A 24,925-nucleotide genomic window follows, 5' to 3' on the forward strand; every position below is an offset into this window, starting at 1 on the left:
ACTAACAAATTTATTAGAGCATAAGCTTTCGTGAGCTACAGCTCACTTCATCGGATGCATCCGATGAAGTGAGCTGTAGCTCACGAAAGCTTATGCTCTAATAAATTTGTTAGTCTCTAAGGTGCCACAAGTACTCCTTTTTTAGGAAACAAAGGAAATTCTGTGCAACCAACATTTCAGACAAATGTCCTTGGAAATTAAAAAATGGAGGCAAAAATTAAAAACACAGGTAGGTAGAATTTCTTCTAATTACAAGCTTAAGGGGCTTAGTTACTATTCGCCATCTAAATCTTGGTTTTCAAAGGTTTATATGTTGGTAGTCTGCAGATGCATGAAATTTACCACACATAATCTGTTAAACTTTAAAAGGACAGGAATTGGTTCAGCCCTTTTACGGTCTCAGACTATTTGGCTCTTCTAACTTAAAAATAATAAGAACCTCCTGCAACACTCCCTCCCACATACCTACACCAGTCTCTATAAAATTAAAAAAATTGCAGGCAGTCAATCCTGCTTCTTGCCCTGTTTAAACTAAACATGTCTGCTTTTATAGATGTGCAAATGAGGGCCTCAATCTTTTATCTGAGTCCCCACAAAACTAAATTTAACAACAGTCTTATGTCTTTATGCTGCAACCATTGCTCACAGAATTATTCAGGGTATCAAAAAATAAAATAATACCTATAAGTATCTTCCGGATAGGTTTTTTGGACATAGTCTTGCAACTCCATCTGTGCCTTCTCTTGGAATTTTTCTATTTGGCTTGAACTCGTCAGACCAGGGTGATCTAAAGAAAGAAAACATTTCCAAATGTGTATGGTTTAATCATAAAATAAGACATGAGTACTTACAAAGAATCTTCCATTTCATTTCATTCAACTCTTCTTCTTGGGTACCATGGTTGATATGATAGCTGCAGTAAGGAGTACCTCATTAAATCTCAATAAATCATTCTGAGATGATGTACATTATTTTAAAAGACATTTGTATATATGTTATTAAATGAATTATTTGCCAACTAATATATTGGACACAATACATAACGTTTTCATTTATGTACACATGCTTAATATAATTTTGTTATGAGTTGTAATATGAACAGATATTGCTAATTAATATATAGGCTGATGCTGTAATTGTACTTTCTGCTCACTGTTGGTTCTGTAATACGTGTATTTGGCTAAAATTTCATTCCTGGCTTTAGAATTAGTGCACTCACTTTTCCTTCTGCAGCTGGCTGTGCCCACAGAACTGGGAGCACAACAATTCTGAGTGCACACCTGCTATCAGTGGGTCCAATCAGGCTACAGGGTGGACAGCTTTTGAGAGCATAATCATCTGTTTCTGCTCCTTCTCATTTCAAATGGGGTTCCCTCTGTTGTTTGAACTCACTAGGCAGAGTAACCAATTTCTAGCTTTCAAGATTTTTTTTGACTTCCAAACCTCTACCCCGGTTTGTGTTGTCACAATTCCAGATGCTTTCAGCTCCTCACTGAGCAGTCAAATGATCAGAAGGGCAAAAAATGCCATATGTGTGGCTATGCCAAAATTTCTTCAGCAACAGGCTCATAGGGCCACAAGTGTCGTGTTCCTTCTTGTTCTCCCTCAAAAAGGACTAGAGCAGGCCTATGCTTGGAGTCTTTCTCCTCCCACATCAACTAGAAGCATCTCTTATAGTGTGGTCTAGTCTCTAGTGGAGAGAGCCTGAACTAGGACTCAGGAGATCTGGGTTCTATTTCCGCTCTGCCAGCAGCCTGATGGGTGACCTTGGGTAAGTCACTTCACTTGCCTGTGGCGCAATTTCCCCATCTGTAAAATGGGGATAATGAAACTTACCTCCTTGTAAAGAACTTTGAGATCTGCTCATAAAAAGCTCATAGATAAGAGCTAAGTATTATTATTACTATTACTAGAGAAAAACCCAAGGCACAGTCTGTGAGAAATTCCCCAAAGCAACAGTCCAGGACCCTAAATTAATCTAATTAAAACAAGATTTATTAAGAGTAGATAGAGAAAATATTAAAGCAAAAGAAAAGGCTTGCCTGATATCCCTAGTCAGAATACTTTGTAAAACTCAGTGAGGTAGATATGTTAGAATTAGTTACAGTGGAAATAAAAGTAAATACCTTACATTTCTAAGAGAGAGCTTCCCTCTCACTCAGCCTGTCAGCACTTCTTGTCTACCCTTTCAATGTCCCGGGAACATGTTTAACTCCCCTCCCCTGCCTGATTATCACTCTGTACTTTGATATGCCTATGGATACCCCAACTAAGGTGTCCTCTCTGAGGAAATCCTCAGATCTCATACACAATGTCCATTGTATATTTTTTAGTTACCAGCTCTTATGTTCATTGTCCTTATTAACAAATTGGTGGAGGGAGGGATATTGTGTTTATAGGAAGATGTATCTAAACCATAGTAGACTTTCAACTCACATTTGCATATTCTACCCCCTCTTGGACATTCTTAATAAAAGAATGTAAACATTGAATCAAATTCCTTACAGTCACTTATAGCCAGAGGATATATTTCCCCACACCATTCTTACCATTAATTATATTCCATATTAAACGAAAATTGAAAATACTGTCATCTGTCACACATGCCTTCTCCCAATCCTGACATGACCCTTGCACAGAGGAGGGGTTGGAAACGGATAGCACAGCTTTATGCCACTCAGGAATCCCCTTACACCAAGATAATCCCCAGCTGCACTATTAGAGCAGCTTTCAGGCTTCTTTGTGCTGTCAGAGTATCACAAAGCAGCTTGGGAAAGGGCTAGGGGACTGAGAATCTGGCCTTTAAATATATGTAAGTATGTATACAACATGTGGAATTTCTGGAGCCTTAAATCAATTACAATTGGTGCCCCAAAAGTTATTTTTTAAAAGGGGTTATTGATGATAAAGTCTTATGGTGCTGTGAGATATGTTATGAACAACTCAGTAGAACAGTCTCTTCATCACTGGATATTTGGTTCTCTTTAAAATCTCCTGGTGCCAAAAGATTAATAGTTTGTAAGTTCAGCATCTGAACTGCAGTTAGAAACACAGGGGAAGGTCATTATAATGGTTGCCAAATGCCTTACCAGGGCTAAAGAGGACTATAGCTTTAAGGTATGCATATTCATATCCATCAATATCAAGCTTGGCCATGCTGTTACAGAACTCCTGAAGTTTCCAGATGTGTTCCATGACTTGCTTTATTCTGTCTCCGGAAAGCTTATCTACAAATAGACATTACACACTCTCTTAAGAGAGTTCAAATACATTTGAAAAATTAACGAAACCAACACCCATCCCCTTTATAGGAATAGATCAAATGAAATTTTAAACCTTCTGAATTGTACTATAAACTTTTTTTGACCATATAAAAATATATCGTGCATGAATTAATACTTATGGTAGTGAGGACTGAGGATCTAATAAACTGAGTCAGGCACAGTACTGGCAAACATAATGCTATGTTTTTCCACAAAGGTCTGCCAATATATCTAAATCCTAACCAGCAACACCCATGTTATTCTGGTGATGAGCCTCTCCTAAGCAGAATGTGCTGAATGGTGCTATAAATTAAACTGGGGTTCTGGGGAGGTGGACAAAAGTGAGAGATTAAGTGCAGACAATTACCTTACATTACTTTATTGTAACTTGTGACCCAATCGGGAGTCAGTCTGGCTGTCCAGAAGTAAAAGGCTAATGCAATATGACTGTGCCATCTTTTTCCATATCTGTTCCTTTAGAAATAAACTGTTTGTTCACTGTAGTATGTACCCTTTTTCCCTCTTGTGGAGTAGAATTAACTCTGTTACACACAGGTTGATCCCTCAGCCTTTCATATTACAATGTCCTTTGTGTTGGCTTCATCTCCTTTCTGTTTAAAAATGTTTATTTGAAAAGTGCTACACGAATTATGAATTTTCTAAAATTCCACGGTTTCAGTTGAACCTTAAGAGGAGATATATGAGGGGCACTGTGTTTCAGGAAGCATTAGCTAAAAAGGGAAGAAAAGAGTCCTACTTTGGTAAGAAAATGAGAAACAGTTTTCCTTTTCCCCCTCCCCCAACTATATATTTATAGACCAGTCAAAGAAATATGACAGATAGAAACATGAGATTATATTAAGACAGATATCTGGACACATGATTTCCATTCATTAACTTCATCAAGGTAAGTCAGATCAAGAAACCTACCATATATGAAACTTTTCAGCTGAAAAAATACAAATTAAAAGAACTTTACTCCATGCATGACCTCTAATACTTATATTTCATATCATTATAACTTAAGTATTTTTGCCTTCATCTGTATTGTTAATGGCTGCATAGATTTGCTTAGCTCGGTATGTCTTAAATTGGATTTTTGATGCAATTTAGGATAACTGTATATTTTTCCTGCAACCACAATAAAAAATTGAAAAGAAAAAAAACTAGATATTTTTACATAATGTCTTGAAAACAAGAATGAAAATATAATAAAATTTCAAAGATAGATAAACGTTGATTCTGGTATTGTGATTATTCAGGGTGATACAGGTGCTACCACATTTTTATTTTTTTAATGTATGGGAAACAATGGTGCAGAAGTACACAGGGAAAACAGCTGGAATTCTAGTTTCCCAGAATGGTTACAACACTCAATCTTCCTAGATACATTTCTAGTGTTTTGTCTACACCATTTTAAAATAATAATACAAAACTTAACTTGATACCCTTATTTTAGTACCTTGGAGTGACATAACATGACCTTATATAGAACCAAATCCTCTTCTCAGTGCAAATCCCAAGTAACAAGGCTAGGTATTGACTGAGGAGGTCTGGAAGGGTCAGGGCTGAAGATGGAATTCTTTTCACTCAGACTATGGAATGGTAATGCCACCTTATGGCTCCTGCAACTGCTATAACCTCCAACCCCTTGCAGGACATTAACCTAATCCTTCATCTTCAAGGCCCCCTCCACTCTCAGTTGCAGAGAAACCTGAAGGGCATACTCTTCAGGGAATGCAGGGTATTCAAGACCCCCCTCCATGGCCTCTTCACATCATGCCCCTCTCCCTGTGCAGTAGAGCAGGGGTTCTCAACCTTTTTTTTTCTGAGGCCCCCACAACATGATATAAAAACTTCATGGCCCACCTGTGCCACAACAACTGATTTTCTGCATATAAAAGCCAGGGCCGGCGGTAGCAGGGTAGCAAGCAGGGCAATTGCCTGAGGCTCCATGCCACAGCGCCCCTGCAGAGCTAAGTTGCTCAGGCTTTGGCTTCAGCCCCAGGTGGCAGGGCTCAGAGCCCTGGGCTTCAGCCACATGCAGTAGGGCTTAGGCTTTCTGCCCTGGGCCCCAGCGAGTCTAACACTGGCCTTACTTGGAGGACCCCCAGAAACCTGCTTGCGGCCGCCCGGAGGGCCCCGGACCCCTGGTTGAGAACCATTGCAGTAGAACACTGCCAGTTACCTTGTGTTTTGAGGGGCTAGTTTGGGGGCTGGATTTGCCTATGATTATTAGGTTTGAACGGATTACATTTTAAATCAGTAAGTGCTATAATTGCTGATTTTCCCCTTCCAGACATTCCTTCCCCTCTCTTCCCAAACCAAGCAAAAAAACTCATGAAAAAAATGCATTGTTGATAACTGAAATGCATTGTCATGGAAATTAAAAAATATATAAACATATTGCACCTGTAGACTGGGGTGGGCAAACTTTTTGGCCTGAGGGCACATCTGGGTAGGGAAATTGTATGCAGGGCCATGAATGTAGGGCTGGGGCAGGAGGTTGGGGTGTGGGAGGGAGTGTGGGAGGGGGTGCAGTATGCAGGAAGGGGTTCAGAGCAAGGGGTTGGGGTGCAGGAGGGGTGTGGAGTACAGGAGAGGGCTCAGGGCAGGGAGTTGGGGTGTGGCGAGGGCTCCGGCCCAGCACCACTTACCTCAAGCAGCACCGGGATGGCAGTGGTGTGCAGCGGGGCTAAGGCAGGCTCCTTGCCTGTCCTGGCCCTGCACTGCTCCCGGAAGTGGCCAGCATGTCCGGCAGTGGCTCCTGGGGGTGGGGTGGGGCAGACGGCTCCACCGTGCACTGCCCTTGCCTGTGGGTACCACCCCCATAGCTCCCATTGGCCGCGGTTCCATGTTCCTGGCCAATGGGAGCTGCGGGGAGCAGTGCCTGCAGGTGACGGCAGAGCATGGAGCTCTCTGCCCTCCCCCCGACAGGGGCTGCAGGGACATGGTGCTGGCCACTTATGGGAGTGGCATGGGGCCAGGGCAGGCAGGGATCCTACCTTAGCCCCGCTGCACCACAGGGTTGGCAATCCCGTGGGCTGGATTTAAAGCCCTGATGGGCTGGGTCTGGCCCACGGGCCGTAGTTTGCCCTCCCCTGCTAAGACAGTTTGTACGCTATGGCTGTCATTTTATTATTACGAAATTTTAGTGACAGAATTTAAAAATCATGTGACGGATTCTGTGCTCAGCTTTCAAGAAGCACCCATAGAAGGCACAGCCCAGGGAGAGAAGTGGCAAAGGTGGCTTTAATACAGTTTTTTACTGCCTAGATTCTGAACTGGCTGGTGGCAAGAGTGGCTCCTGGAATATATTGGAACAGCCCCAGGAGCTGCTCTAATTTACAGCAGCTACTTCAGAGCTGCAACTGCAGTTCACCTCTGCAGCTCCTGTATCCTCCTCATGGATGCGATGGAGGGAAGGGGAAAAAGAATGTCCAGTGAACATAGTCACAGATCCTTTGGTTTTGCTTCTCCATCATCCCCTCAAAACCCCATGGTGTACTGGGATCTAATATAGAGCACACAGAATCCTGACCCCTTTGTGTGTTTCCCTCACATAAACAGTGGAATTACATCAGTTCCATTGTATCTAAAGGCTCTCCACACCATGGAAGAATCCTTCCAATGAAAATTATGATTATTAATGAGGGTAAATCATTTGAGGTTTGCCTATTTTGAACTGTGACTATTTTCTGCAGTCACCTTGAAACTTAAACTATGTTTTCATAGTTTATGTAGATTTTAAAAATGTATTTATCTTTGTACCTTCATCCTGGTACTAATCCTTGCTAGTTTCATGACATATGTAGTATTCTGTAATTTTCTGGCTACATATACATCTGGTTTCTTCTACTTCTGTAAGTAAAGATAAATTGTATTTGCACACTTTAGGCTGTCACTATTGATTTTTTTTTTCTGCAGACAAAATAATTTCCCCCATTTATAAAAAAAGAAAAGTTATCCATATCAATCATATTTATTTGCATAACCCTCCCTGTAAAAAAGCCAGCTGTACCAGATCATCCTCCATTCTAGAGATGAAAATTAGCAGGTTAACACAGAATCAAAAAAGATACCTATCTTCTTAAGGACACCAGAGGCAGTTTGTTTTGAGCTTTTTGATATAACTTTGTGACACAGCCATTAATTAATTATTAAACATTTATATTTTGGTAGTGTGATATACTTGCAGTAATAATTGTGCAGTGATGGTCAGCAACTATTTCAAAAGTTTCAGAGTAGCAGCCGTGTTAGTCTGTATTCACAAAAAGAAAAGGAGTACTTGTGGCATCTTAGAGACTAACAAATTTATTTGAGCATAAGCTTTTGTGAGCTACAGCTCACTTCATCGGATGTAACTTTCATTGGATGTAACTTTCAAAAGTGTAACTGTAACCAACTTGTGGTGGGTGTGTATGTTTCATCACCTCCAGCAAAGAAAAATACCCACATGAAATTCTAGGATGGGAAGAAAACTCTATGGTGTGTACTCTACAGTGCTTCCTTTGAATTCTTCTGTTGGGTGTGCAGGATCTCCATATCTTGAAAAATCTGCTGGACTTGGAAGGGCATCTATGCTAAAACCCTGTATCAGCACACTACAGTGCTCTTCTAAGCTTCCTGGGCTCCCATTCTGCCTCTGTGCTGCCAGGGACCCCCGCGTTGGGGCTTCCTTTGGAACTCTCCATAAGAGCAGTTCACAGAAAAGTTAATGTAGCTTCGAGGTGCATCAGCTTTTTTTGTAGACTCGCAGCTGGATAAAAGGGAGGAAGGAGAGATACTGTGTGTGTCCCCTCTAGCCTGGGTCCCACCCTATGCTTTGATCTCTAGGGCTATGTCTACACTACCATGGTAAATCGATCGACACTACGCAACTCCAGCTACATGAATAAAGTAGCTGGAATCAACGTACCTTACATTGAGTTACACTACAGGAGGTCAATGGGAGAAACTCTTCCGTTGACTTACCTTACTCTTCTCGGGTAGAGTACAGGTGTCAAGCGGAGAGCGATCTGCTGTCGATTTGGTGGGTCTTCACTAGACCCGCTAAATCAACTGCCAGTGGATTGATCTCAGAGCCTCGATCCCACTGTAGTGTAGATGTAGCCTAGAACTATGGAGAGCTCTTTGTGAAGTTGGTGAGATTGATTTCCACATCCTGTGCAGGAATAGTGGAGGGTTCCTTCTGTGTTTGGATTTCAGGGGCAACAATACCTGTTCCCCCTTGGAAAATACTTTGTGAAAAAAAATGTACAGACACAAGTTTTTAACTCTTTACTGCTGAAAGTAGCACATGCCTGCCTACCATATACCTAATAACTAGCGTGACCTAACACATACCTTCCTGTATGCTGTTCTGAAGGTGGTTGACGATAGCTGCTAGGATAGTAGACAGACTCATCACCTGTGCACATTGTGCTAGGCCTAAGGTAAATAGCTCATTCCAGCAGGCACGAACTAGGCTTGTGTTACAGTCCTGTCTATAAAGACACAAATCAAACAAACAATTCTAGCAAGTATTAAACTCATGTTGGTATTATCCTACAGGTCTGACGTGTAAAATTATGGTTATAAATTATAATGATTGTATTCTGGGCACCTTAGTAACAGGCAGATATTGACAAATTACAGAAATTAAAAAAACAGTAACAAAAGTGCTTGGCGCTGGATGCATTGGCTATGAGAAACGATTATAGATTATCTGCAAAATGGAGATACTGCTACTTAGAGTTGCCAAGCTTTATGTCCAAAAATTAGTTGCTTGCTTTTGACTCAATTTCACAATACAGCCTCATTACCCACTATAATGCCAAGTATTATCATCATCATCAGTCATCTTGTTTTTCATATTCTTCAAAATGTAGAAAAATGCTGTATAGTCTCTATACATTTTAAACAATGTATTATAAATTAATTAATTAACTTCATCTTTTAAAAATCCACGCAGTTGCAAAATGTTCAGCTTAATACTTAAATAATCACTCAATAGAAAAATATTCACTCACCCAAGTGCTTGAAAAGCAGGGATAGATCTAGCCCAGTGCATTGAGAGGAAAAGCAGTCGTGATGCTGACTCACAGATGTAATGTACATTAAGGTACTCTGGCATTGGACTAGGCATTGTTAGCTGCACGGAAATAAGAGTACAGTATAGTCTGTACAGGTCAGACATAAATCAGCTTTTATTATGAATGAAATAAACTTGAAATAAAACGTGCAATCTGCACTCAGAGTCTGTTGCTGAAAACTGTCATTTATCATGGAGTTAGATTACTAAAACTTCAGCACATAACTCAGTGGTAAGTAGAACAGGCTGGGAATGGGGAGGTGTGAAAGGAATAATATGGGAACCAAATAGGATGGTTACTTTAAAAGTACTTTGGTATTAATTCAACAACACTTATCCCTGAATTTTCATTGCTGCATGCAGCATTATTAGCTTCAGAATTACTATAAAATTCATGAGAATCAGGTCTTAAACTAAGTGCAATTCTTTAAAATTACAACTTATTTAAAATCTATACTATTCTGTCAAAGCCATGCCATATGAATCTACATTTGCAAAAAACACAATTTTACTTGAAGTACACAGATTAGCTTTCCTATACATTGCTTCTTTCACTATCTTGATGATTTTTATCTGCTTAAAGGCAATGCACTTTGGCAGCAAGAAGGAAAATCCTTATTGGTTTCTCCCATAAAATATATCTAAAAGATGTGCTTGCTCAAATTCACTTGAAGATACAGCTGCTTCGAAGTGCAATGCCTTCTGCAATTCCACAACTACAGTTCGTCAAATCACGACCATCAAGAACATAGTTGTAATCCTTAAAAAATGGCCCAAATTTTAACATACTTGATGTGAGGATGCCTCAAACAACCGAAGTCAAGAGTTCAAAATAATTTTTAGTAACAATGTATATGAATTACACATCTGATATTATTCATTCTATTTAACACTAAAAGTGATTCACAGTAGTACTATATGTAAGATCTAAATCTAAAACAAACATCATCCCACTGTCAACTGAAAGGTCCCAGTGAGAGTGCATATGCAGTGCTCAAGGATGTAGAATCCAAGGAAATTTGGAAATCTTTTATTATGTCCTTAACAACAATAACTCGTGTCAAGGTTCCTTTCCCACTCTGAACTCTGGGTTACAGATGTCGGGACCCGCATGAAAGACCCCCTAAGCTTATTTCTACCAGCTTAGGTTAAAAACTTCCCCAAGGCACAAAATCTTTGCCTTTGGACTAGGGTATGCTGCCACCACCAAGCGCTTTAACAAAGAACCAGGGAAAAGGACCACTTGGAGTTCCTCTTCCCCCAGCAATCCCTCCAAACCTTTACACCCCCTTTCCTGGGGAGGCTTGAGAATAAACAAGTTAAGCACAGACCAGCTTGGGTTTCTTAGGACCCTAAGAACCCAATCAGATTCTTAAAAAACAGAATTTTATTAGAAGAACAAAACAAAGATAAAAGAAACACTTTGTAAGATTAGAATGGAAGATAATCTCACAGGCAGTCAGATTCAAAACATAGAGAATCCCTCTAGGCAAAACCTTAAGTTACAAAAAGACACAAAAACTGGAATACACATTTCCTCCAGCACAGCGAATTTACAAGCCAAAACAAAGAAAACCTAATGCATTTTCTAGCTAGATTACTTATTAACTTTACAGGAGTTGGAGGGTTTGCATCCTTGATCTGTTCCCAGCAAAGGTATACACACAGACAGACAAAAGCCTTTTTCCCCCACTCCAAATTTGAAAGTATCTTGTCCCCTCATTGGTCATTTTGGGTCAGGTGCCAGCGAGGTTACCGTAGCTTCTTAATCCTTTACAGGTGAAAGGATTTTGCCTCTGGCCAGGAGGGATTTTATAGCACTGTATACAAAAAGGTGGTTATCCTTCCCTTTATATTTATGACAGCTAGTATACTAGACAATACTGATTACGGCAAAATACAACAATAGAAGAAAAACACGATACTAAAATCATTCCAGATTACGTCTGTGCCAAAAGGATATTTCAGGAAGCACCCACCTTAAATGTGACATGTGTATCTGTAAGTAGGGGTCCTTCCACTTCAATGATTGGTGTTGACTGATCTCTGCTGATTACATGAATATTCCCTCCTCCTGTAGGATCCATCCCATCTGCCAAGTTCTGAGCTACTGTGCCATCTGTGGTATTAAGTGCTTTAGCCAAAGTATCAAATGCCCTGCAAATAAATGAAGAAACAATGCAAGTTTATTTCCTTATAACCATTCATTAATACATTTGGAGTAGAGGGCAAATCAAACACTACATGTTTTTCCATCTAGAAGATAAGCCAGAAACTTTTTTGGTACAGATTCTGGGCCATATTCTCTAATACATTCTGGTCTTTTGCTCTGCTCAGGCAGTGTGAAGGGACCAGGCAGGTTCTGGCCATATATGTCTGATGGCAAATTCCCTTGCAGAGGGGAATTCTCCCCTGGCATAAGCCCTGCACCAGCTGTTCTTTCCTACTCTAGTAATGGTGGCTCCTGCACTGCTCACCCACCTTCCTCTTTCTCACCTTGAGGCTTCATTACAAGGATCCTCCACTGGCATAAGATCTCTTAGGGATGTTATGGGAATGGCATATATGTAAGCAGCCCCTAGGCTTCTTTCTAACTAAAATTGCAGCTAGGCCAGTGCAAAATCAGGAAAATGCAAACAGCTCCTTGAGGTTACCCCACAACTCTTCTCCCATAATGACTGGAGCTCAGACTTTGAGGAGAACTGAGTCCATTTCATAGTCATATTCACATTATGGTATTTCATAATGCTGTTATGCAACATTTTCCAAGCAATCTGTTTACAAGTTAACAATTTATTCTTTGGGACCAAGATTTAAAAATATAAAGTTGGTATCAGCAGAAGCAGCTGGGTGCTCTGCACTTTTAAAAATCAGTTAGCTTATTTAGGAATCTAAATATAGCTTCTATTTTTAAAAATCGTATCCTAGGAACCTGTATGGAAAAAATGGGATAAAATCCAAATTTTTCCTGTTTTCATAATTAGCATTACATATTATCATTTTTGAGGGGGAAAAAAAAATAAAAAAATGGAGCTGCAAGATTTTACTTCCCTGTTTCCTGATTTTGAAATAAACAAAAGAGATTGAGATAACTTTGGAGAGCTGGGGTTCAAATTCTGCCTTGCATTGTCATAAAAGACAAGGTTTGTTGATCTCAACCTAATCCCAATTTTTTCCACATTACAAACCACATTGTCGGCCTTGTCCTAGGGAAAATTTAAGAGTAAATATGGAGACATTAAAGGCCAGGACTGAAGTTCATGACAATTGTGTGGGAGAAGCTTGCACACCATCTGCCTGTACTATAATTGACACAGCACTGTAGCTATTATTTCCTTACTTTCACAAACACTAAACACACATGCACACTCAAAGTAAAAAACTGAAATAACACAAAACTGTTACTGATTTTCAGCATTTTGAAGGAAATATATTTTTGTCACAAACCAGTTATCTTTTCTTGTAACTTATTAAATATGAAATACAACCGTGCTTTATTATACTGCATTTGTTACTAAATAGGGGAGAGCATCTATAACAGTAACATGAATGAAAAGAGTTCTTCAGAGTGGCAGAAGTTCAGGTCGATGGCAGCAGCCAAACCATTAATGAAATTATACAGTGAGTTAAAAAGGTCATTACTAGTGTGGCATGAACCTATAATGTATAGGTTCACCTTCCAAATAAGCTGCTAATATAAATTCATACCGAGTGATCTCACTGGCAGATTGATCCTCTTGTTGGATTTCAGAAGTATCTCCATTATTAAGTGACTCACTAAGGCTGGCAAGGGATGTTACAACATTTGCCAGTGTTCCTAAAGCACCCTGACTTGTCTCAGCCTACAAAGAAAGAAACCATATTAATGGATCAAAATTATATATAGTTAGGTGAAATGCTGTATGTAATGTAATCTCTTCATAATTATTAAATCCTGTGTATCTCCTTCCTCTGTTCCCACATAGGTTTCACTTTCTCCTGAATATCCACAGTGAAGGACAGTGGTTGACATTTGGGTAAGGGTGATCATTAAATTTGCCAAAACCTTCCCTCCTGACTTCTGGTGTGTATTTTTGTGATGGCTCAACTACAGGGTTATCAACCTAAATTCATGCATAATTATATCTGGGGGAAAAAAGTACATCCCACTGAATCAGATAAGCTGAACATGGAAAAGATCTTCTAGATCATCCGTTCTATCTCTCTCAAAATATAGGATTTGTTTCAGCGCACTGTGGTATTATCACCTCAAACTACATGTTACAGAAAGGCAACAACAACCTCAGGGCTGCCTGCAGCAGCCTCCCCGCACTCCATCTTCTTCCTCAGGGGACAATAATCAGTGAGGGAATCCTCACGGACAGAGCCAGTAGACCTGTCCTCCTTTCCACTTGTTGCACTGTGGTGGTCTCTCCAATTCCTAATGCCCTCTACCTCTTTGCAGTGGAATAGCAACCGTTCAGCTGAGGTAAGGACCTTTTGTGACTGTAAAGGGGTTGGAAGGATTTCTTTTTAAAAACATACCCAAAATAATTTAGTAAATAAAATGTAAGATTTGTAAAAAAATGAAAGGAATATTACCTTGGAGTCTGTAGCTAGCAGGACTGTACCATCATCCCGTATCAAAGGCTGCTGAATATTCACAAGCATTCCTGGATCAAGAAGACCTGTTGACCTGTTCAGAAATGTAAAGAATCTAAGCATGAACCTATTTCAGTGCAGTATAGTAAGGATTACTTTTATTGGGCTTTCCACTTTTGATGTTTAGAATTCATCCATCAGAATTTGGTCCTGCTGAAAACTATTTCCAAAAAAATAGTTTGTATCCTGGAAGAAACTGCACTTTAACTAGAGGGTTGGTGATTTTGCCACAGCAAATGAATGCCTTTCTTTCTTTTGCTAAAGTGCTGGTGATTTCTCAACCTGATTTTCCTCTCATTAGCTTTTTGATTTGATCTTCTTCATGTTGGCAGGTGTCGTCTTCTTCATTACAACCAGTAAGCCATTATTAGCGATGTAACTTGCATGGCACTTCACAGAGGATCATGCCCCAAGTAAATGGCATTCCAAGTGAGACAGGGCAAAGACAAAGATCACATCAGATGAAGACATGTGGTAGGAAAGAACAATGTTTACATAAAACCATATATCCCAATTTTACTTAAATCTTTGTCCTTCTCTTACCATGCTCCTTGTCTAATATTTTTTCTCCTTTTTCCATACCTAACTTAGGGCCTGATCTGTGAAGTGCTTTGTAGTCAAAAAGTATAATTATGATGTATTTGTTATTTATATAGCATGATAGGTTTGCATAGCACAATATAGACGAATAATGCATGATAGATTCAGGTCTCCGAGAGTTTATCATCTCAGGGTCTGGCACTGAGATGGTAAACTCTCTGAGGCAGGAACATGTCATGCATTTTTCAACTGTGTTATGTTATGCAAATGAATGGTTCTATATAAATAACAAATACATGATATTAATAATAATACCTACTGATTGCAATGTGGTTATTAGGGCTGTGAAGGAGAACACATCTTGCCTGTGCAACAGAAAAAAATATAAAAGAACAAAATGTGTTTGACCACAGTATTTATCAGACACTTAGGGTATGTCTACACTACGAAATTAGGTTGAATTTATAGAAGTTGATTTTTTAGAAAGTGATTTTATAGTTGATGGTGTGTGTCCACACACTAATGCACTAAGTGCATTAAGTCAGCGGAGTGAGTCCACAGTACCGAGGCTAGCGTCAACTTTTGGAGCGTTGCACTATGGGTAGCTATCCTACAGTTCCCGCAGTCTCCGCCGCCCATTGGAATACTGGGTTAAGCTCCCAATGCCTGACGGGGCAAAAGCATTGTCACGGGTGGTTTTGGGTACATGTCGTTAGTCAGTCCTCCCTCCGTGAATGGCAGACAATTGTTTTGAGCCTTTTTTCCGTGCGGGTGCCATACTGCTTTCAGCAGATGGTGCAGTAGGACTGCTAACTGTTGTCGTCATCCACCGCTTCCACTGCCACTCTGCTCTCCTGATGCTAGGAATCCATCTCGCAGGTCCTCTATATGACTGTTGTCATCCACTGCTTCCACTAGCACTCTGCTCTCCTGGTGGTCTCGCAGGGCCGCTTCTGCTGCAACTCTGCTCGGCTGCTCTTGTCTCGCCATACCAGGGCAAGCGTGCAGCCCGCTCAGCTGTTGTGTCCTGGCAGCAGACGGTGCAGTAGGTCTGCAAAACTGGTCATCCAACCACCGCTTCCCCTGCAACTCTGCTCTCCTGCAGGTGCCATACCACAGCAAGCATGGAGCCCGCTCAGATCACCGCAGTAGTTATGAGCATTGTAAACACCTTGCGCATTATCATGCAGTATATGCAGAACCAGAACCTGCAAAAGCAGGCGAGGAGGCAATGGCAGTGTGGTGACAAGAGTGATGAGGACATGGACACAGACGTCTTGCTCTCAAAGCACGGGTCCCGGCAATTTGGCCATCCTGGTGGCAATGGGTTAGGCTCATGCCATGGAACACCGATTCTGGGCCCAGGAAACAAGCACAGACTGGTGGGATCACATAGTGTTGCAGGTCTGGAATGATTCCCAGTGGCTGCGAGGGAAGGACAAGGCCACACTGCACTTCAAAACTTATTGAATGCCAGCCTTCTGTTGCTTGGGCAGTCCTCTGGAACGGAGTGGTTGGGTGCCTGGAGGGCCCCCACCCCATGTTCTTGGGCGTCTGGGTGAGGAGGCTATGGAACTTGGGGAGGAGGGCGGTTGCTTACACAGGGGCTGCAGTGGCAGTCTGTGCCTTTCTTGCACCTCAACCATAAGCCGGAGCATGTCAGTTTGATCCTCCAGTAGCCTCAGCATTGCATACTGCCTCCTCTCATCGTGCTGCCGCCACCTTTCCTCTTGATCCTGCCACCTGTCCTCTCGCGCGTCCCTCCTGTCCTTGCATTCATTTTGTGCTTTCCTGGACTTTGCCATTGTCTGCCTCCACGCACTCTGCTGGGCTCTTTCAGTTTGGGTGGACTGCATGAGCTCAGAGAACATTTCATCACAAATATGGGTTTTTTGCTTTCTTATCTGCGCTAGCCTCTGTGACAGAGATGCTAGTGGCAGCGTTGAAACATTTGTAGCTGCGAGAGGGAAAAAAGGGAGAGTAAAATTGAAAAAGACACATCGGCCATTTAAAAGGAGGGGTTGATATTTTCAGGTTAACGTGCAGCACAAACCCAACTAACCCCCCCTCCAACACCCAATTCTCTCTGGGATGATCGCTTCACCCCTCCCCCCACTCCATGGCTAACAGCGGGGATGATTTCTTTTCAGCCACAGGCAAACAGCCCAGCAGGAACGGCCACCTCTGAATGTCCCCTTAATAAAATTCCCCTATTTCAACCAGGTGACCATGAAGGATATCACTCTCCTGAGGATAACACACAGAGATAAAGAACGGATGTTGCTTGAATGCCAGCTAACACCGGGACCACACACTGCCATGCTTTCTTATGCAATGATTCCAGACTACGTGCTACTGGCCTTGGGTGGTAAAGTGTCCTACTATGGAGGATGCAACAAAGCTGCCCTTCCCAGAAACCTTTTGAAAAGGCTTTGGGAATACCTCCAGGAGAGCTTCATTGAGATGTCCCTGGAGGATTTCCGCTCCATCCCCAGACACATTAACAGACTTTTCCAGTAGCTGTACAGGCTGCGAATGCATCCCAAGTCTTCAGGGCAAATTAATCATTAAACACGCTTGTTTTTAAACTGTGTATTATATTTACAAATGTACGCTCACCAGAGGTGCCTTCTCCACCTTCAAGGTCCAGGAGCCCGCCTTGGGAGGGTATTGGCTCCAGGGTGATAAACAGTTCCTGGCTGTCAGGGAAAAAGGTTTCTCCGCTTGCCTGGTGTGCACTATCTTCCTCGTCCCCAAAATCCTCATCCCTGTTACGTGAGACTCCCTTGGAGGAGTCCACGTACAGGTGTGGGGTAGTTGTAGGGGCACCCCCTAGAATTGCATGCAGCTCATCATAGAAGCGGCATGTCTGGGGCTCTGACCCTGAGCGGGCGTTTGCCTCTTGGGTTTTTTGGTAGGCTTGCCTGAGCTCCTTAAGTTTCACACGGCACTGCTGCGGGTCCCTGTGATAGCCTCTGTCCTTCATGCCCTTGGAGATTTTTTCAAATATTTTGGCATTTCGTCTTTTGGAACAGAGTTCTGATAGCACGGATTCATCTCTCCATACAGCGATCATATCCAATACCTCCCGTTCGGTCCATGCTGGAGCTCTTTTGCGATTTTGGGATTCCATAGTCACCTCTGCTGATGAGGTCTGCACGGTCACCTTTGCTGATCAGCTTGCCATGCTGGCCAAACAGGAAATGAAATTCAAAAGTTCGCGGGGCTTTTCCTGTCTACCTGGCCAGTGCATCCGAGTTGAGAGTGCTGTCTAGAGCGGTCACAATGGAGCACTGTGGGATAGCTCCCGGAGGCCAATACCGTTGAATTGCATCCACAGTAACACAAATTCAACCCGGCGATGTCGATTTCAGCGCTAATCCCCTCATAGATTCATAGATACTAAGGTCAGAAGGGACCACTCTGATCATCTAGTCCGACCTCCTGCACAGCGCAGGCCACAGAATGTCACCCACCCACTCCTATGAAAAACCTCACCCATGTCTGAGCTATTGAAGTCCTCAAATCATGGTTCAAAACTTCGAGGGAGCAGAGAAGCCTCCCTCCAGTCAACCATGCCCCATGCTACAAAGGAAGGCAAAAAAACCCTCCAGGGCCTCTCCAATCTGCCCTGGAGGAAAACTCCCTCCCGACCCCAAACATGGCAATCAGCCAAACCCTGAGCACATGGGCAAGATTCACCAGCCAGATACCCAAGAAAGAGTTTTCTATAGTAAATCAGATCCCATCCATCTAATATCCCATCTCAGGGGATTTGGCCTATTTACCCTGAATATTTAAAGATCAATTACTTACCAAAATCCCATTATCCCATCATACCATCTCCTCCATAAACTTATCGAGTAGAATCTTAAAACCAGATAGATCTTTTGCCCCCACTGCTTCCCTTGGAAGGTTATTCCAAAACTTCACTCCTCTGATGGTTAAAAACCTTCGTCTGATTTCAAGTCTAAACTTCCTGGTGGCCAGTTTATACCCATTTGTTCTTGTGTCCACATTGGTGCTGAGCTTAAATAATTCCTCTCCCTCTCCTATATTTATCCCTCTGATACATTTATAGAGAGCAATCATATCTCCCCTCAACCTTCTTTTAGTTAGGCTAAACAAGCCCAGCTCCTTAAGTCTCCTTTCATAAGACAAGTTTTCCATTCCTCGGATCATCCTAGTAGCCCTTCTCTGTACCTGCTCCAGTTTGAATTCATCCTTTTTAAACATGGGAGACCAGAACTGCACACAGTATTCTAGGTGAGGTCTCACCAGTGCCTTGTATAACGGTACTAAAACCTCCTTATCCCTACTGGAAATGCCTCGTCGGGGAGGAGTACAGAAATCGATTTTAAGAGCCCATTAAGTCGACAAAAATGGCTTCGTTGTGTGGACGGGTGCAGGGTTAAATCAATCTAACGCTGCTAAATTTGACCTAAACTCATAGTGTAGACCTGGGCTTAGTTTCACACATAACACAAATGCAAATATTTAGCAGCAAATTTTCGAAGGAGCCTCCAGTCCAGCCTTCCAAACTGCTATGGTTTTTTTATTTCAAGTCATTGCATATGTGAATCAGATAGTCAGATTCCTAAATGCCTAAATTCTTATTGCAAATACTATCTGCACATATTCACTGTGCTCTTGAACACAAAACTTGTACCAGAAAAAACTGTGCATACAATTGTGCCTACTTTTGAAAATGTGGCCTTTAAATTAGATTGCTATTTTATATCTATGTTAGGATATTATATAGTATTCATTACTATTGTATCCAAATGTATTTCCATGTCCATTTGTTTGGAAACATCTGAACCCTCAAAGAATAACCACCATCATGTAAGAAGGAAACTTCCATTCTCGAATTTAAAAAGAGGCCATACTTTTGGGGCCTAATCCTACATCCCCCTGGAGTCCATTGTTTATAAAACTGACTCCACAAGAGCTCTAGCCTGAAGGCATTTTAAACAGACTCATTTTACACCTAAAAACTTACCGGGCCCCATCTTTATCTGCTACAAATGTTGGAGTTGCTATGAGAGGGCTTCTTAGGTCTTTCCTGATATAGATTTTTTCAGTTGAAGCTGCACAGTTGGTTGGTTTCTCCCGTTGCACATCAAAAGGCTTTCTTTCACTCTGAACCGCTGCATCAGAATAGAAAAATACAGATTTGAAAGGAAATAATTCATCCAAAAACTAAAATAAAGGAAAATCTTAAAGCAGGATTTCAGTTTGCATGAAATGTGTTGGCTCATTTCAGTTCAATGCAATACTGGAAATTCAGTATGATAACTGAAGAGACATAAGCCCCAGTGTTGCAATGCACTTAATCATATGTTTATTAAATAAGAACTCAATGGGACTAATCATATTCTTGAGTGTTTTGCGGGACTGGGGTTAGAGCTTGTTACTGAGCTTGTTACTGCATTGCATTTAACTAAGTTAAGCATTCGGGAAGACACATTTTCACACTATGATTTTGAGGAAAGGAATATGTAAATTTTAGGACCAATGATATTTCTTGTACGTTTTATTTAAAAAAATCAATGCTAAAATTCATAGCAGGGCAGGCAGGCTGAGAGGAAATGTTTGCACTGCTATATGGCAGAAGTGTGTTTAATGCCTAGGCACAGTGGATCTGTAAATGATTTAAAGGTAATGCACACATTCTGGCCAGTTAAGAAGGTCTAGTGGGCTCCTAAAAAAACTCTCTCCAGGATTAAAAATACCTCCAGTTTTAAAGTGTAGGAAAAAACGCTTATTGTTCAAGGTTCTAAAAGGGATATGGATTAATCTCAAGCAAAAGAATCAGAAAACGACATTAATGTTGTGATTTTAAAGAAAATTAATTTTATTCCCCTGTAATATTGGGTCATCATAGTTGAGTGGACTAAGCATGGGACTGGCAGCCAGGAACTCCCGTCACTAATTTGCAGTGTGGCTTTGGGCAAGTCATTTAACTACATAGTGCTCCCTTGAAAAATTTTCTCAAAAATTGGGATATTAAAACTGATATTCTTCACAAGGGTGTTGTGAGAATTAGTTAATGTTTGTACAGCACTACATATACATATAGTGCACTACATAAAATATAAAGCACTATATAAGTACAGAGCATTACTCTACAATTATTGTACCAATCATACAGCAATCAACTATAAAGCAGTTCTTCTTCATGGCCTCATGAATCTAACTTTCTTCCAATCAAAATATAAAACCCATTGCTTTGACCTAGCCTTCTCACCTTAACAAAAATTAAATTTAGAAATAAAAAAAAAAATTCCCCACTGACTGGGGATGGAGAGAAAATTATCCTAATGTTTGTTAGAAATCATAAGGCCCAGAAACTAGGTTATGAACATGATATAAATACTTTGGATAGAAAGGATTTGCAGTATTGTTTATTAACATTGGATTAAGTAAAATGATTGCCAGTGCAAATAATTTACACTTATTAACCAGAAGTCTGAATCAGTGTCCACTGAAATAATTGGGCGTCTTTTCCACTAGTCGCAGTGGACCCTGGATCAACCTCTAGAAATGCAGCAGCATCTGCAGTTTGCCACTAAAAGTGGCATTGGGACATTTTAAACTGCCAGCTCAAAAGAGCCCTACAGCTGGCATAGCTGGCCATGGGAGGCCCATCCCAAAGTAGAAGGATCCTGTTATGGTGTATAGCTAGCATAATAGCTTCTCTGCCACTTGTATCTGGCATAGAGGCCATTGCCAGTGATAATGCCGTGGCTGGTGCTTCCCTGTGCCCCAGAGATCCCAGAAGGTGTAACAGCCCCTTAGGACCACTGGCAGGCAGAGAAATTCAGAGCAGTTTTCAGACTGTTCAATTTACATGAAGGGGGGACTGGCACACAGCTAGCCCAGGACCAAGAGAACACAAAGATGTCTTAACGATATCTTTGCACTTCCTTCTTAAGATGCATTGTATACTCTTTGGTGACAGCCTTTGACTCCAGGTACTTTAGAGTTAAATAATATTCACAATAAAATAATCCCAGACTTGTAATGAAGGTATTGGAATAATATTTGCAATGAATATAAAAGTTAGCTTTATGTCTTTTCTTTTAATAAAACAAATTTGGGGTAAGTACATTGTTACGCAATAGTATGCCACAAAGGTAGAGAACATTGCACCTCATCTCACAGAACATAACATTCCTTATTTAATGGGAAATCTGCACCAAGTGGGATTTATAGTACATTATTCTATAACAGGAGAAATAAATCCCAAATCTGACAGCAAAAAAAATCTATCCATACACAAGAAGTTATTCCAAAATAAGGCCACAGAGTTTCAGATGGGACTACTAGATCATCTAGTCTGATCTTCTGTGTATCACACGCCACCAACACCACCCAACATCCACACACTAAATCCAACAACCAAAGCTAGACCAAAGCATTACAACCCACAGGAAACCACACAAACACGTGCCACAGGCAGAAAATAGGAGTATCATTCTCCATTACAAACACTGTACTTGTAAAATGCACTAAAAGTGAAGCGCTATCTACCCCTTCTTAGGGGATGTGATATAATATCACACATAAGAGACTGATTTCAAAGTTATTCATCACTGTAGCTTGAACTTCCTCTACAAAAGTGAACTAAATAAAAGGCTTAGAGAAGAAAATATGAGGCAGATATTTGAGATGACAAAAATTCTGTAACAAAGATACTTCTTGATTTGTATTCAGGAAAGTATTGCGAACGTCTTAGAACTTGGTGTTTCACATGGACAGAGACAGAAAACTGAAAATATATTTAACAGTACCGGTTGTCTACATATTTATTACTTGGTAGACAGAGTATCAGTATGGGTAATGAACACTCACATTCCATTTTCATGCCCATCTCTAAGCATTTCTTAAGCCTACAAAACTGGCAACGATTCCGATGGTGTTTATTGATGATACAGTCCTGGTTGCTACGACAACTGTAGGTCAAATTCTTCCTTACACTCCTCTTAAAGAAACCTTTGCATCCCTCGCAACTGACAGCACCATAGTGACGACCTAAAGGAAAAGGAAATGCATGTACAGCTCGGTTACTACAAGGAAATTATTTATATTTTTAATACCAACATTTTATTTATAGCAGGCAGAGCCTATTGACAAATCACACCTTAGATTTGTTTTATATTCTTGGTTATTCATCATATCTGCAGGCACTGATGGTGAAAGCACTATTCTAGTCTGATGTCACAGTTTTGTTTTGCATTTCTTTCAGGAGAGCCTCCAGGATCAGCCCATTTCCCACCATCCTCGAAGAGTATGCATAATGGCAAAACCCACTTCTGCCCAGGACTAATGGTTCCTCTTGGAGTCCATCAGTGTAGCTACATAATTGCTAATGAAGTCATATGCACGGATACAAAATATATAAAGGATATTACATGCAAAAATTACATTAAAAGAACATTAAAGTTTCAAGTCAATCACTCAAAGCATAGGAAATTCCAGAATAAAGGTTATCCAGGGGACATTAATTCAGATCCCTTTGTGAATGCATTATGATACTGCCTTCAATTACATAATCATATACTACTTTTTTCACAGGACCCTGCCTCATTTAGTGCGTTAAATGGATGGAAAGTGTTCACTGACCAGTTGAGCAAACTCCCTGCACTGTACTCTCAGCTCAAGCTAGCCCAGGAAATGAAAGAGCATTGGACCCCAAATTTACTCTCAGGGACAGGAGTGGGATGTGTGTGGTCAGGCCTAATGGTTGGAGCCATGGAGGTAGCCAGGCCTGGAGGTTAGAGTGGAGCCAACCTGGAGTTAAGGATCAGGACTACAGGATACACTGGGAGCGTAGTTAAGAGCAGAGCTGATGGTTAGTGACAGGCATCAAAAGCCGAATGCTAGAGCCAATGGGTGAGCTACAGATGTGGTCAGGAAGCCTGGGGTGCCAAGGATAGAGAAGGGCAGGAGCTGAAGTAGTCACAAGAGCAGGCTGGGTAGGAAGCAGGAACATGCGCAGCTGTGTACATGGAACACGTGGAGGACCCAATGAGCTCTGTTGCTGTGCTAAATAATACGTAGGTCCTCCCCTCCCCCAATCAAGAAGTGCAATCAATCATGCAGCTTCCTCCCCGCCCGCCCCGTCCCACTAAGATTAGCTGTGTCCAGTATGTTGCTAGGAGACTGACCATGCTGCAGCTGGCTCCCTGATACTTATACCCCTCACACTGTGTTGTTCCTAGCTGAAAAAAGTGAAAGTTTTCGTGCCAATATTGGAGTTCAGACTAGTATTGGTTCAAGGAGGGTTTAACTAGTGTGATACCAAGCACAGCTTGCCATAATTGTGGTCAAGTATCATGTCATTTAACTTACTTGTTCACAATTGTCTTCAAACCACAAGTATACCAGCCATAAGTGGTGATAGCCAACACATTTCAGTACTGTAAATTCATCCTCTTTTGACCAACTCTCAATTGCTATTCTCATTATACATAAACACATCGTCACTCCATCTTTACTAGTAACATGTCTGTTACAAGAGTATATTTGCTTACCTGATGCTTTATCTCCACAAACAACACAATACTCTACTACTTGTGGCCGCTGGACATCAGCTTTACCCAACAAACGTTCCACTGAAGCAGAGTCTGTCACAATCTAAAACAAAATGCCAGAACAGTTAAGGTGTTGCTTTGATATATCACATTAAATCAAGCTCTAAAGAGATTTCACATTGAGATCAAATGATTGGCTTAGCGTTGCTAACTTTTGAAGGTTAGTACTTGCAATAGAAGTTGGCACCTAACCTGCTTAGCCACTTTTGTAAATCCCATTAGGCACTTAAATACCTTTATAAATCTGCCCCTAAATTTAGTCTGGAAGCCTGGTTTAGGCAGATGCCTGTTGCAGTTTGGAAAGACAGAGTCCAGTCTGGGAGTTTAGCTTAGGCAGAGGCCTGATCCAGAACTGAAAGATTTATTCCTGATTGGGGCTCATCTTAAGCAGAGACCTGCATTAGCCTTCAAAGATTCGGGGCTTGTCTACATAGAGAATTTATTACAGAATAAAGAAATTTAAGTGTAATAGCTATACTCGAATAACTTCCCCATATAGGTAATTTCATTCTAGAATAAGAGTGCCTTTTTCCAGTTTAGCTTAATCAACTTCCAAAGTGGATTAATATTATAAAATAAAATCTGAGTTTTTTCTGCTCCTCCCCTTTCACTGCATTTGAGCCTCTGACACCATTCACATAGGTAGATCACTGTGTGACAATGCACCTCACCACAGGAGCAAATATTATCATTTGGATAGCTAACTGGTCACTTGGAGTTGTAAATCAGATAGCTAAACATCTAACTGCTAATACTCATACCTACAATAAAATGTAAGTACAAAAAAAAGAAGGTACAAATTTTGTGGA

The 24,925-nt window shown here is 41.1% G+C and overlaps 1 protein-coding gene across 7 annotated transcripts in view; it reads right to left on the minus strand.

The window, feature by feature from the left end:
* NR2C2 (nuclear receptor subfamily 2 group C member 2) overlaps positions 1-24,925 on the minus strand; it is a 65,285-nt gene that overhangs the window by 8,356 nt on the left and 32,004 nt on the right. For 4 of the 7 annotated variants that reach the window (XM_043519657.1, XM_038409432.2, XM_043519656.1 and 1 more), the window contains 10 exons: positions 24,057-24,159; positions 22,375-22,554; positions 19,520-19,667; positions 13,918-14,011; positions 13,045-13,178; positions 11,316-11,493; positions 9,275-9,396; positions 8,610-8,749; positions 3,090-3,227; positions 682-787 (listed from right to left, as the gene is read on the minus strand). In XM_043519657.1, the coding sequence (XP_043375592.1) occupies positions 682-787; positions 3,090-3,227; positions 8,610-8,749; positions 9,275-9,396; positions 11,316-11,493; positions 13,045-13,178; positions 13,918-14,011; positions 19,520-19,667; positions 22,375-22,554; positions 24,057-24,159 (1,343 nt within the window). Of the gene's footprint in view, positions 1-681; positions 788-3,089; positions 3,228-7,034; positions 7,125-7,480; positions 7,525-8,609; positions 8,750-9,274; positions 9,397-11,315; positions 11,494-13,044; positions 13,179-13,917; positions 14,012-19,519; positions 19,668-22,374; positions 22,555-24,056; positions 24,160-24,925 lie in introns of those variants that run through there. The other 3 variants (XM_043519660.1, XM_038409436.2, XM_038409437.2) reach the window with 3 other exon arrangements.

Source organism: Dermochelys coriacea, chromosome 7, assembly GCF_009764565.3.
Source record: "Dermochelys coriacea isolate rDerCor1 chromosome 7, rDerCor1.pri.v4, whole genome shotgun sequence".
NCBI lineage: Eukaryota > Metazoa > Chordata > Testudines > Dermochelyidae > Dermochelys > Dermochelys coriacea.